Below are 12220 nucleotides of genomic sequence, written 5' to 3' on the forward strand. Positions count from 1 at the left end.
AGTTTCGGTTGCACCCAGCCTTTATCTCGCCCCCACATTTTTGTTTGAGCCGAATGCGAAATCTAGCTAGTCAAATCCGTCCCCTATATCGGGACTGGGAATAAGTTTGGACTTACATGGCGAGCTATTCCCCCCCCCCCCCCCCCCCGCCACAAAAAATAATACAAAGGAAGCTGGAATGCATCACTCTTGTGATCAAAAAATAAATAAGGGATGCTTAAGTGTGGGCGTCAATTGTCATGCTTGCCACAATAGTCACGACGTTTAGCTGTAAACTCACTGAACAACACTGCGCATGATCAGTGAATGTGATGCTCCTTTTTCTATTAAGTTCAGCACTGACAAGTCGTCCTGTCCTTAGTACAGTCCCCTGGCTTTAAATTCCCGGTGGCCTAGAGTTGACCGAATGGATCGAAGGTGCTTAGAAGAAGACTAGCAGCAAAGAAAAGAAACGGAATGTTGGTCAGTGATTTGATTTGACATTTATTGATTATATCATCGAAATCTTACAGTTAACGAGTTTTCTGCTTTGCTAAGTTAAGACAGTTTATTTTTAAATCACTGTTGTTTTTTCCATTGTTAGCTCTTCAGTGAGCATTAAAAGCCCTGGGTGCTCTCGTCACTTGGTGCACACAGCGCATGTCAACTCTCGACCAGCAACATATGGAAGGCAGGGAAGTGAGCCGCATACGCCTTCCACGGGGTACAGCAAGGCGCCATCTTTGTTGGCGTGAGTACCGGGAACATACTCCGGGTCACCATCAACACAGATGAAGTCACTTGAATGCTTGTGGGCGTAGTACTCGGTCATTAGGTACCCATGATACTCCTCGCTCCATCCAGATGGACAGTCATTCCTTGCGGGCATCATCAGCATTGAACCACGTGACTTGACGAAACAGACAACGCAGGGAGCTTCATGGTTGTGGATATTTCTCTTAAAAGGAACGCCACTTTCATACTCAGTGCCGTATATGTATCCCGCGTATTGATGTCCATCTTTGTACTTGTCATACTTCGGATTGGGAGGAAGACAAAGGTAGTTCGCACCACCACCAGGATGATTGTACCATTCTCCTCCCATTATACCTAAGTAAAATTGGTGAAAATAAGCATGACATGTTCTGAAAGAGCACAGTTTTAAAGTATATGTTTTAATCTTGTTTAAAGGGATGGAAAAATGTAGCAACAGCAGCTTTAACTTTATATCTGTAAAGTCGGGTAAATGCCTTGAGCTAGTTTGTGGAAAATGTACTAAAAATGTAATTATACCAACAATGGATGAAAAAGTTAAAAGATCCGGCGGCATATGGATGTGGGAAGATGCCAGGTTAGATTAAAAGATTAACTTTTTTTAAACAGAATGTAACAAAGAAATTCGCCAACCCCATTACCTTTATAAACTATCTGAGCACCGCTAGGACATGTGGTTCTTCCCCAGCGAACATACTTCACCCCAGACTGCCCACCTCCATCTTTCCCCTTTTCTCCTTTAGCTCCTTGAGGTCCCTGGGCGCCAGTCCTACCAACAGCTCCCTGGTCTCCTTTAGGACCAGGAGGACCTGGGGATGGCTTGTTGGTGCCAGGCTTCCCCGGGTCTCCTGCAATAAAACGATCCAGATAGATCAGCTTTCTTGGGGACAGACAAATCAACTTTAAAACGTTGTTTTCTTTCCTGTCGGTTTGTTGTTTTTGTTCTTATTAATGTAATTTTCAATGCTTCTATGAAGAAAAGGAGTTGCTTTAAACTCGCGCTAATTGATTTTCTCCGTACAGCAAGGAAAGGAAGCAAGAAAGATTGCAAACATAACCTGTCAGTGACCAATGAAAACAAAGAGCGTATTTTCTCGGCCAACTGGACGAAAAGCAAAAGTGAAATCTCGGTGAAATTGTTTTTTGGTGGGCTACGAGTTCTGACTTCTAACTAGCTTTTATCGGGGTGCATAGTGTCTTTAATTCCTTTAGTAAGAATTTGCTTACCCTTTGCACCAGTCAGTCCAGTTTTTCCTGCCATGCCAGTTTCTCCTTTTGGTCCAGGTTTTCCAGGAGGCCCAGGTGGTCCCCTTCTATTCTTTGCGCCATTTTGGCCATGTTGTCCTGTGAGAACATCAAAACTGAGCACATTAAACCCAGTTTCCCTAATTTTTTTATTGCCACGAGCTGCAAACCAGAGTGACACAAGAAAGCAACTAACCTGAAAAATTGACATTTGTTAACCGTAACTTTTGCGCGGTAAAAAGTTCTAAGTTACTCTCGCTGCCAATTTTAGAGAACATTACGCACTTCTAACCGAGGAGGTAGGGTGCGCTAATGGTCAGCGGCAAAAAGTATTTTTGGAAGACCCGAGCCGGAGTTTAAGCTCTCCCTTCCGCTGCTATTGCTTTTTGCTTGTCCATTAATGCACTTGGATCAATTCGTTTTAGAGTAGTCCTGTGTTCAAATCTAGGTTAATCTATTTCAATAATCAGCTAGCCGGCTAAATACTAGTTGGAATATTGAAAAAAAAAATTTGAAATTTCTATTTGTTGTCGAACAGTTTTCTCTTATGTAGAGTGTTCCCAAATAGTACTACCTTGCAGCATAAACAAACAAATCTATCTCAATCTTCATAATCATGAGGCGCAATCTTTATACCGAAATGATACATATTTTTGGTTTTTTTATTTTGATGTTGTTGTTTGCCTTTAGCACACTAACCTAGAATGTAGCCGAAAAGGGATGCGTACGAAGAGTCACTTGCTCTTGGTAGCAGATGCAGCAAGGTATTAAGCCTGCAGAAACAATCATGAATCAGTGGAAAAGGAGGATTACATCAATAGTGAATGTTAAACCTAGGGGTTTAAAACATTAAACAATCAATCGTTTTAAAAAAAAAAAAAAAAAAAAAAAAAAATTCTGTCTTCCAAAGCCTTAACTTTTGGTCCAAAATGCTCCCAGAATGCTGTAAAGCACAATCTACCAAAATGTGAATTTTTCATTTGGGGAAGGGGGGTGGGGGGGGGGGGGGGGTTGCGCTCTCGCCACAATTTCTTCGAAACCGCTTTCTGCATTTTAAGGATCCGCCTCTGCCATTTGTAACAAAGGGAAGCCCTTAATTCAAGCCATGTACAACAACCTTTAGACGTCTTGTACATGAATACTGAATTAAGACCATTATATCAATCATGATAAAAAAATGCACCAGCTAATAGTCCTAATAAAACGTGACCATTCATTAATAACGACATATGCATGGTAGAGTGTAGTTACTGTAGTTGGTTAAGTTGTGTACTTGATAAACAGGGTAGTCACTGTAGTGAGATAAGTTGAGTAATTGTTACTCAATGTAGTTGCTGTAGTTGGTGAAGTTATGTAGTTGTTACTCAATGTAGTTACTGTAGTTGGTGAAGTTGTGTACTTGTTACTCAGTGTAGTTGCTGTAGTTGATGAAATTGTGTACTTGTTACTCAATGTAGTTACTGTAGTAATGGCGAAGTTGTGTAGTTGTAACTAAGTGTAGTTACTGTAGTTGATGAAGTTGCGTAGTTGCATGCTACTCAATGTAGTTACTGTAGTTGGTGAAGGTGTGTACTTGTTACTCAGTTCGCCCCATGTAACGGAATCCGGAATCCGGAATCCAGACAAATTTTCATGTTGGAATCCGGAATCCAGGACATTTTTTATGTTGGAATCCGGAATCTAGTGAGCTGGAATCCGGAATCCACTAAAGTTTTGGAATCCGGAATCTACTTGTGTCGGAATCCACTTGCGTCGAATTGTTTTGGTAGATTCTTCTATTTTTCTACCCAGTCACCTTTTAGCGGTCTACCTCTGGCTCTTCTACATTTGCGACACTCGAAACACGTGTTCGAACTTGTCCACGCAGGACAAACCCCCCCCCCCCCCCGGGGGGATATTTTCCTCATGACGTCAGCTTCAAAGCACATGCGACAAAAATGATGCTCAAAGATTCGCTCGTTGACGCTTTCGAGTGCTTGCATCGGAAGTTTTTTTGAAGTGTATCTAGTCGAATCAAGTGGTTTCTAACTTCACTTCGGTTATGGGAAAGCACAAATCAAAGGAAGACAGGTAAGGTTACAGAGGTTTAGCTTTAAGATATTTCGAGATGTTGTTTATATGATTGATTGAGGCTGTAATAAGAAATACTTGTCGGATAAGTGAAGACAAAAGAATCCGAAAAGAAAATCCGTCCTCAAATCGAAATTAAAGTGACTTCTCGATCGATCTCGAGTCTGATTCTTGAGAGTATTTATTAGAACAGAGCAAAAAGTAGTTGAAGCCAAAATTAGAAGCAAAATGAAACTTCAGAAGCTTGAATGACTTGTTGATACTTGAATTTCTCGACATTTCTGCAGAAGAAACTTTGTTGACTTTAAGAAAAACTAGAGGGGGAACAGTTTTCTGTAGTTTTGAGGCTCCATAATTCATTTTGACCCGTTGATATACGACTTTAAATCAGAAAGGTGAATCGTCGAAAAAGGCAGATTAATTAAAAACTATGTCATTTTTATGGGCTTTACGTTTTATTGTTTTTCTCGATGTTTTCTTTCTTAAGAGTCAAAAACTCAAAGCGCTAAGCAATCTAAGGTCTTTGACCTACTCAGAAAAACAATGGTCGGTAAAACTCAAGTAAAACTGATCGTTAAAGAACAAGTATGTACGGTGCTTTGTTTGAATTACTAGTAGAATAAAACACCATTTTGACTCTTTACAAGTAAACGTTTCGACGCAAACAAAATAATTCAACGTAAACTGTTAATTCTAGCTTAGAGTTCAGTTAGAGCAGTTAGCCATCATAGCTAACTTTCGATAACTTAATAATCACGAATAATCTAAATTTAATAATTCGACGCAACATTGTCTACAATCACCCTTTTTATAGTCTTAGAAAAACCAGAAGCCCCCAATTCAGAAAAAAAACCCCGTGAAATTGGCAATTTGTGCTGTTCCTTCGGTCGTGCGGTCGTGCGGATATTCGGTTGTGTCTGTTCACTTTGCCTTGTGCCCTCGGGACATCTTGTCTGGTTATTAAGTTAGTCATTCAATGTCCTATGTGGTTCCGGCTGTGTGTTCATTTTTCTTTCCGTTTGTCTGTCTCTTCCGTACTTTCGTATGGATTCCGCCTTCTCTGCCAGTTCTACTGGTGGCAGGGCTTACTCAAAATCCTATCATGGGCTCATACATAAAATTTAACCAATAAAATTTACCAATTAAAAGCTGTATTAAAAAATTACGAAGAAGTTCCTTCATGTTTTAATACCCGTGGCTCCGATCTGAAACAAAAATCTTTATTGGTAGCGACAATTATACAAGTCTCATGCACGGGATGGAGGAGGTGAAGCGCCCTCCTTATGCCTAGTTTTGTGAGTTTTGACTAGGGACATAAGCGGAAGTGAAAGCATACGATTTTAAGTCATTGAAAACAGGCCCGAAATACACACATAAGCATGATGCTTTGAACAGCCGCCTTTTAATAAATGCATGCGACAGCTTACGCGAAAGAGACCAAGAAGGATTGTTATATTATTAGATGTAATAGTCCTTTCTGGTTATGCTTTGCATATGTGGTTTTCCCTAGCATAAGAGGAACATAATCATAAAAGGAAGCATAACAAAAAGGGAAATTTTGGATTTTTATAAGCTTTTTTATTATATGGACAGGAGTGTTTTACTGAAAACTAAAACACTCGTAGAATCCATAAACCACTACATCCGGGACCCGAGTGACGTATTTTCCGTATGTCACTCTCGCGAGTGACATATCGGCAATGACGTCACAACTCCCGCCTTTTTTGTTGAATAAACTTAGTTTGCTGTTCAGAATAAAATAATGGCGGCTGCAAGATTGGTTGTGGTAAGCGACGACGATGTAAATGCATTTTCCAAACAACAAGAGAACGAGAATACTGAGAAGAAAACGCTCTATGGTTTAAAGATTTTCAGAGAATTTCTCGAAACTTGCGACGAGAAAAGAGAAATAGAGAATATTACGCCTGCGGAACTACAAGCAATCGTCAAAAAGTTTGTGCTTGCTGTTCGAAAAAAAAAAAACGGCGACGAGTATGAGCCCTCGTCTATCAGAGCTTTTCTGCAAAGTATCGACCGCTGTCTTCGAAAAAATAACTATGGATGCTCAGTTCTTAACGACAAGGAATTCCACGAAGTACAAGATATTTTAAAGAAGAAACAAAAGCAGTTAAAATCTATCGGCAAAGGAAACCGACCCAATGCAGCGGATCCGCTCTCAGATAAAATATCGCAACGTTTTAAAGCTGCGGAGTCGTAGGAATTGACTCTCCTAAAGCTCTGCTTAACGCTCTATGGTTGAACAACTGTATTTACTTCGGGATGAGGAATGGTAAAGAAAAGAGAGATCTTTGTTGGGGTGATTTGCAGTTGAAGACTGATTCAGAGGGAAACCACTTCGTCGAGTTCAGTCAGGAAAGACAAACGAAAACGCGCACTGGTGAAAACCCTCGAAATGTGAGGGAGAAAAAACCTCAAATGTACGAAAACAAGAACAACCCAGATCTCTGTCCTATTAATACTTACTTGGCCTACAAAAATCACCGCCCTGCAGACATGATGACCGATGAATCTCCATTCTATCTTGCTGCTAATATTGAAAGCCCGAAACCAGGTCAAAAGTGGTTTAAATGCTCCTAGCCTGCGAACAGCAGACGTATTCCCGGTCGTACCTCCGAAAAATACGGAAATACGTCTGCTGTTCGCAGGCTAAAATGCTCCCCGCTTGTGGTCAATTCTCTAAGAAGCATGCTCAATGCAAGAACATGATAAAAGACGCAGGACTGAAAACGGACAAAAAACTCGTGAATCACAGCACCAGAAAGCATTTGGTTCAGAAGCTGGTGGACAATGATGTACCTCCAAACGAAATCATTCAAATAACTGGACATAAAAACGTCAACTCGTTGAACAACTACTCAACTTTATCCGATAAGAAACAACAACAAATTTCTGCTGTGTTGTCTAACACTGCTAGCACCTCAAAAACGTTGTCAACTGTCTCGATAGAAGAGAAGACTGAGTCGGCTCGCTTTTTACCCGATTCATCTACAGGAGGTTTATTTCAAAACTGTAAAATCGGGACGGTAAACGTTCAAGTTTATTCCGGTCGTGCTGAACAGCCTTCGCGGATTCGTAGTAAAAAGAAAATGAAAGTAAACGTTTCTGATGATTCAAGCCAGAGTCAGTAATGTAGTTTTCATTACTTAATTAAACCAGTTCACATGTATTTAGTCCCATTTACTTGTATTTTGACGGTTTAAACATTTTTATACCTTGCATTTTGGGCACTGAGTATTTTGTATTTTGTATCAAGCTCAGAGTTTGTAAGGTGCCCAGTATTTGTACTAAATCCAACTTTTCAATCTCCATCACGTATGTTTATTGTCCATATAATAAAAAGAAAATTACACGGTGGCTTAAAGATATAAATTTTATTTTCTCGTGTTAAAAATAATATTTTACTCACTCGCTGCGCTCGTTCGTAAAATATTGTTTTTACCACTCGAAAATAAAATTCATATCTTTGCGCCGCCGTGTAATATCCTCTATGTAACTAAGTTTGAACATTAGCCGTCAATATTTGTAAACGGTATAGGAATTGCTAGTAAATACTACATGTGACGTTGTTCGATATTGTTTGATCATGTAAATGGTATATAGGAATTGCCAGAATATAACATGTGACGTTGTTCGATATTTGTTGATCATGTTAATGGTATATAGGAATTGCCAAAATGACGTTTTTGAAATGTTTTGTTCTATGAGAGGGTATCGGTGTTTTTTCCCAACGGAATCATGACTTATTGTTCCACTACAATATGGGATAAAGGTATGTGTTTTGTTTAAACTATTACACTAAAGATAAAAATACGAGTAGAACCAAGGACGCCGTAATCTGGATTCCAAATTATTAGAATCCGGAATCCAGAGGCTTGGAATCCGGAATCCAGTGAATCCAGAAGATTGGGATCCGGAATCCAGAGGGATGGAATCCGGAATCCAATACCTCTGTGGATTCCGTTACATGGGGCGACTCAGTGTAGTTGCTGTAGTTGATGAAGTTGTGTACTTGTTACTCAATGTAGTTACTGTAGTTGGTAAAGGTGTGTACTTGTTACTCAGTGTAGTTGCTGTAGTTGGTGAAGTTGTGTACTTGCTACTCAATGTAGTTGCTGTAGTTGGTGAAGTTGTGCACTTGTTATCCAATGTAGTTACTGTAGTTGGTGAACCGTGTGTAGCTGTTACTGTTACTGTAGTTGGTGAAAATGTGTAGTTGTTACTCAATGTAGTTATTGTAGTTGGTGAAGTGGTGTACCTGTTATCCAATGTAGTTACTGTAGTTGGTGAAGTTGTGTAGTTGTTACTCAAGGTAGTTGCTGTAGTTGGTGAAGTTGTGCACTTGTTATCCAATGTAGTTACTGTAGTTGGCGAACCGTGTGTAGCTGTTACTGTAGTTTGTGAAAATGTGTAGTTGTTACTTAACGTGGTCATTGTAGTTGGTGAAGTTGTGTAGTTGTTACTCAATGTAGTTACTGCAGTTGGTGAAGTTGTGTACCAATGTTACTCGGTGTAGTTACTGTATTTCGTGTACTTTTGTAGCCGTTACTCAATGTAGTTACCGTAGTTGGTGACGTTTTGTACTTGTTACTCAAAGGACTTATTGTAGTTGGTGAAGTTGGGTATTTGTTACTCAATGTACTTACTGTAGTTGGTGAATTCCAGTATCCTTGTTACTCACTGTAGTTATTGTTTTTGACGAAGTTGTGTAGGTTTTACTCTGTGTAGTTGTTTTAGTTGTACTTGTTACCCAATGTAGTTACTGTAGCTGGCAAAGTTGTGTAGTTGTTATTTAATGTAGTTACTGTATAGTTGGTGACGTTGTGTAGTTTTGTTACTCAATGTAGTTACTGTAGTTTGTGGACTTGTGTATTTGTTTCTCAATGTAGTTATTGTAGTTCATGAAGTTGTGTAGTTGTTACTCAGTGTTCTTATTGTATTGGTGATGTTGTGTACTTGTTCCTTAATGTAGTTACTGTAGTTGGTGAAGTTGTGTACTTGTTACTCAATGCTGTTACAGTAGTTGTTGAATTTGTGTACTTGTTACTTAACGTAGTTAATGTAGATGGGGAACTAGATTCATGCCAGGTGTTTTAATTTTTGAAGTCTGTAAATTAATACTAAAATGAGACTATTCAAATGAAATATTCTACCAAGAAGGCAGTAACTCTGACTGTGCAATGATTAATGTTCCTTATAATTATGTTACCCAAAATTGCTTTCAAGCAAGAAGGGTTAATGAAAAAGTTACACCATTCTGCTTCCAATTATGATGCAGTAAAAGTATTTCTAATCCACTAAAAGGTAATCTACGTGAAATGTGGACTTCGTTGAGTTCATATACTTTTCGTAGTTAAAGTAGCTGCTGAAGTTGCTATAGTTGGTATAGCTGGTGCGGATGGTGTGGTCATTGAAGTTGGCAGGTTGGCTAATATAGCTGTTGTTGTTGTTATAGTGATACTAGCTGTAGGATTTTGGACTGGAGAAGCTCATGTGACTAGTGTTGGTGTAGTTGGTATATTTTCAATCAGTAGTCTAACTAGATGTTGTAGTTTAACTATAGTTTGTGTAGCTGGTTTCTCCTCAGATGCTGTTGTATTGTGGCTGGTGTAGTTACTTTAGCTCAGTTCTAAATAATGCTGGTGAAGTTGTAGAAGTTTCACTAAACTTAATATAGATTGTTTAATTTCTGCAGTTATAGTAACTGGTGCTGGATTTGTGTACTCAATGTAGCTCACATCATGAGTTGGTATTTCGAGGTACAGCTTAACTTTAAATGATGTTACTTGCTTTGCAGTTAGTTGCTGTAGTTAGTATAGTTGGTGTGTGTGTGTATTATTTTAAATGAAAGCTACTGCACATTACTTTCCTATGGTACTGCAGTTAATGTCATGCTGTACAAGGTGGTTCTATTTTTTTTTTAATGTGGACGGAATATTAAAGTGTGACCATTCAAATGACAGCTACTAATTTAAGTAGTACTTTCCTGTGGAGTTGTTTATTTTTCTGTACAAGATGGTTCTACGTTTTGAGTACGTGGATGAAAACTTTAAGTGTGACCATTCAAATGAAAGCTACTGAGCAGTACTTTCCTGTGGTGATGTTAACTATGCTGTACAATGTAGTTCTAAGTTTTGAGTTTGTGCACGAAATCCTAAGGTGTGATCATTCAAATGAAACCTACTACACAGTACTTTCCTGTGGTGTTGTTCATTCTGCTGTACAATCTGGCTCTAACTTCTGAGTTTGTGGACAAAATCTTAAAGTGTGACCATTCAAATGAAAGCTACGGAGCAGTACTTTTCTGTGGTGTTGTTTATTCTGCTCTACAAGTCAGTTCTAAGACTTTAGTTTGTGGCCATTCAAAGAAATGAAAGCTATTGAGCAGTATAGTCCTGTGGTACTGTTTATTTTTCTGTATAAGGTAGTTGCAGCTCTTGGGTTTGTGGACGAAATCCTAAAAAGTGACCATTCAAATGAAAGCTACTGAACAGTACTTTTCTTTTGAGTCTGTGGATGAACTGCTGAAGCTAAATAAAGTGGCTCTTTAAATGAAAGCTACTGCACAATACTTTCCTGTGAAGCTGTTTATTATGCTGCCCAAGGTGGTTCTAAGTTTTGAGCTTATGGACAAAATCCTGAAGTGTGACCAATCAAATGAAAGCTTAACTGAGCAGTACTTTCCTGTGGTGCTGTTTATTCTGCTGTACAAGGTGGTTCTAAGTTTTGAGTTTGTGGATGAAATCCTAAAGTATATATAAACTGTGTCAATTAAAATGAAAACTACTGCACAATACTTTCCTCTGGAGCTTTTTATTATGCTGCCTAAGATGGTTCTAACTTTTGAGTATGTGGATAATATCCTAATGTGTGACCATTGAAATGAAAGCTACTGCGAAGTGCTTTCCTTATGGTGCTGTTTATTATGCTGTACAAGGTGGTTCTAACTTTTAAGTCTGTGAATAAAACACTCGAGTGCAACCCTTCAAAGAAAAGCTATTTGGAAATACATTCTTGGTGTGGTGTTGTTTATTATGTTTTAAAACATGTTATAACAAGTCCGGCGTTCTGTGGACGAAATCCTAAAGTGTAACCGTTTACATGAAAACCGTGATTGAACAATCATGTACAAGGCTAATTTAATCACTCAAAACGACTTAGCGATAAATACAAACAAACGCATGTAAATAAAACCGATAAGCTTTAAATTTTTAGACTTGATTTACTTATTACATGTTTTGGAGGGAAAATTTTAGAATTTTCTTCGATCGAATTTCAACTTTCGCCTCTCCTAGTTTTAAGGTCTAAAAGAGTCTTCTTACCTAAGCCTAAACTAGCGTTTAGGCACCTTAAATTGGTAGAATTGGAAGAAGTACATGGAAACACTAACATTTATTTCATTGTTCTTCCTGTGGGTAGATATGAGATTAGATCCATTCCAAAAGATACTTATCTTGAACATTTAAATTAACATACGTAACTACAAAATCACAACGCACCTTTCTTCCACAGCTTTCAGTCGTTTTTCAAAGTTTTGAGGCCTGGGGGTCGTATTGGTCTTAGATGTCCTTCGTTCACGGTACAGCAAGGACTGTTTCAGTTCACCAGTTTCAGCGCCATCAGCAAAAACTCTATGGAAGCCTTGGTCTTCTCGACGCTGTCCGTCCGGGGTTTCAGGCATAGCAGAGATGTGAGCAAGGATGGCGCAACACATCAGCAACAACGCCGCGAAACGCAGACCGCCGCGAGGAGTAATAACTGGAGATAACTTCATTGCGGACCAAATCGGCTTTCCGTTCATCGAATCGATTTGAATTGCACGCCAAAGTAAAGGAAACCCAACTTCTTTCTCTCCTCCTCAAGAAAGTTGTTATGTGCAATCGATATCGCAGGGTACTACATTGAAATCTGTGCGAGAAAATTTTCGCGTCCATGACGTAGCGCACACTGACTGTTATGATGGCCGAATGTCCGCGATTGTCAATATTAAACGTTCCAATTGAAATCTATTTAAACTTTCTCGAAAAACTTTGCAATCAGTACCTCGGTCCGACAAACGCTTTGTCCGATTTACTTCGAGTAGCAAAATAACCGAAAATGGGATCAAGCCGATGCAAAGCAGCTAGTCAAAGCC

General features: G+C 39.1%; 1 protein-coding gene and 1 long non-coding RNA gene across 2 annotated transcripts in view; one reads left to right on the forward strand and one right to left on the reverse strand.

Moving 5' to 3' along the window:
* LOC146467539 (uncharacterized) overlaps positions 1-12220 on the forward strand; it is a 59144-nt gene that overhangs the window by 31102 nt on the left and 15822 nt on the right. The gene's annotated exons all lie outside the window — the stretch shown is intronic.
* LOC146467541 (uncharacterized) lies at positions 464-12198 on the reverse strand. The gene is made up of 5 exons (XM_085125835.1): positions 11586-12198; positions 2698-2771; positions 1981-2097; positions 1395-1601; positions 464-1089 (listed from the first exon to the last, which is right to left on the reverse strand). The coding sequence occupies exons 1-5, from the start codon at positions 11885-11887 to the stop codon at positions 620-622; spliced, it is 1170 nt and encodes a 389-aa protein (XP_084981961.1). The 5' UTR covers positions 11888-12198; the 3' UTR covers positions 464-619.

Source organism: Pavona decussata, unplaced genomic scaffold (assembly GCF_977016875.1).
Source record: "Pavona decussata unplaced genomic scaffold, jaPavDecu1.1 SCAFFOLD_135, whole genome shotgun sequence".
NCBI classification, from domain to species: Eukaryota; Metazoa; Cnidaria; class Anthozoa; order Scleractinia; family Agariciidae; genus Pavona; species Pavona decussata.

Coding starts and splice junctions, on each gene's coding strand:
- LOC146467541 (XM_085125835.1), bottom strand. CDS start 11,887: ATGAACGGAAAGCCGATTTGGTCCGCAATGAAGTTATCTCCAGTTATT. Junction 2,098..2,697: donor CCTTTTCGGCTACATTCTAG/GTTAGTGTGCTA, acceptor ATGTTCTCACAG/GACAACATGGCCAAAATGGC. Junction 1,602..1,980: donor TGGACTGACTGGTGCAAAGG/GTAAGCAAATTC, acceptor GTTTTATTGCAG/GAGACCCGGGGAAGCCTGGC.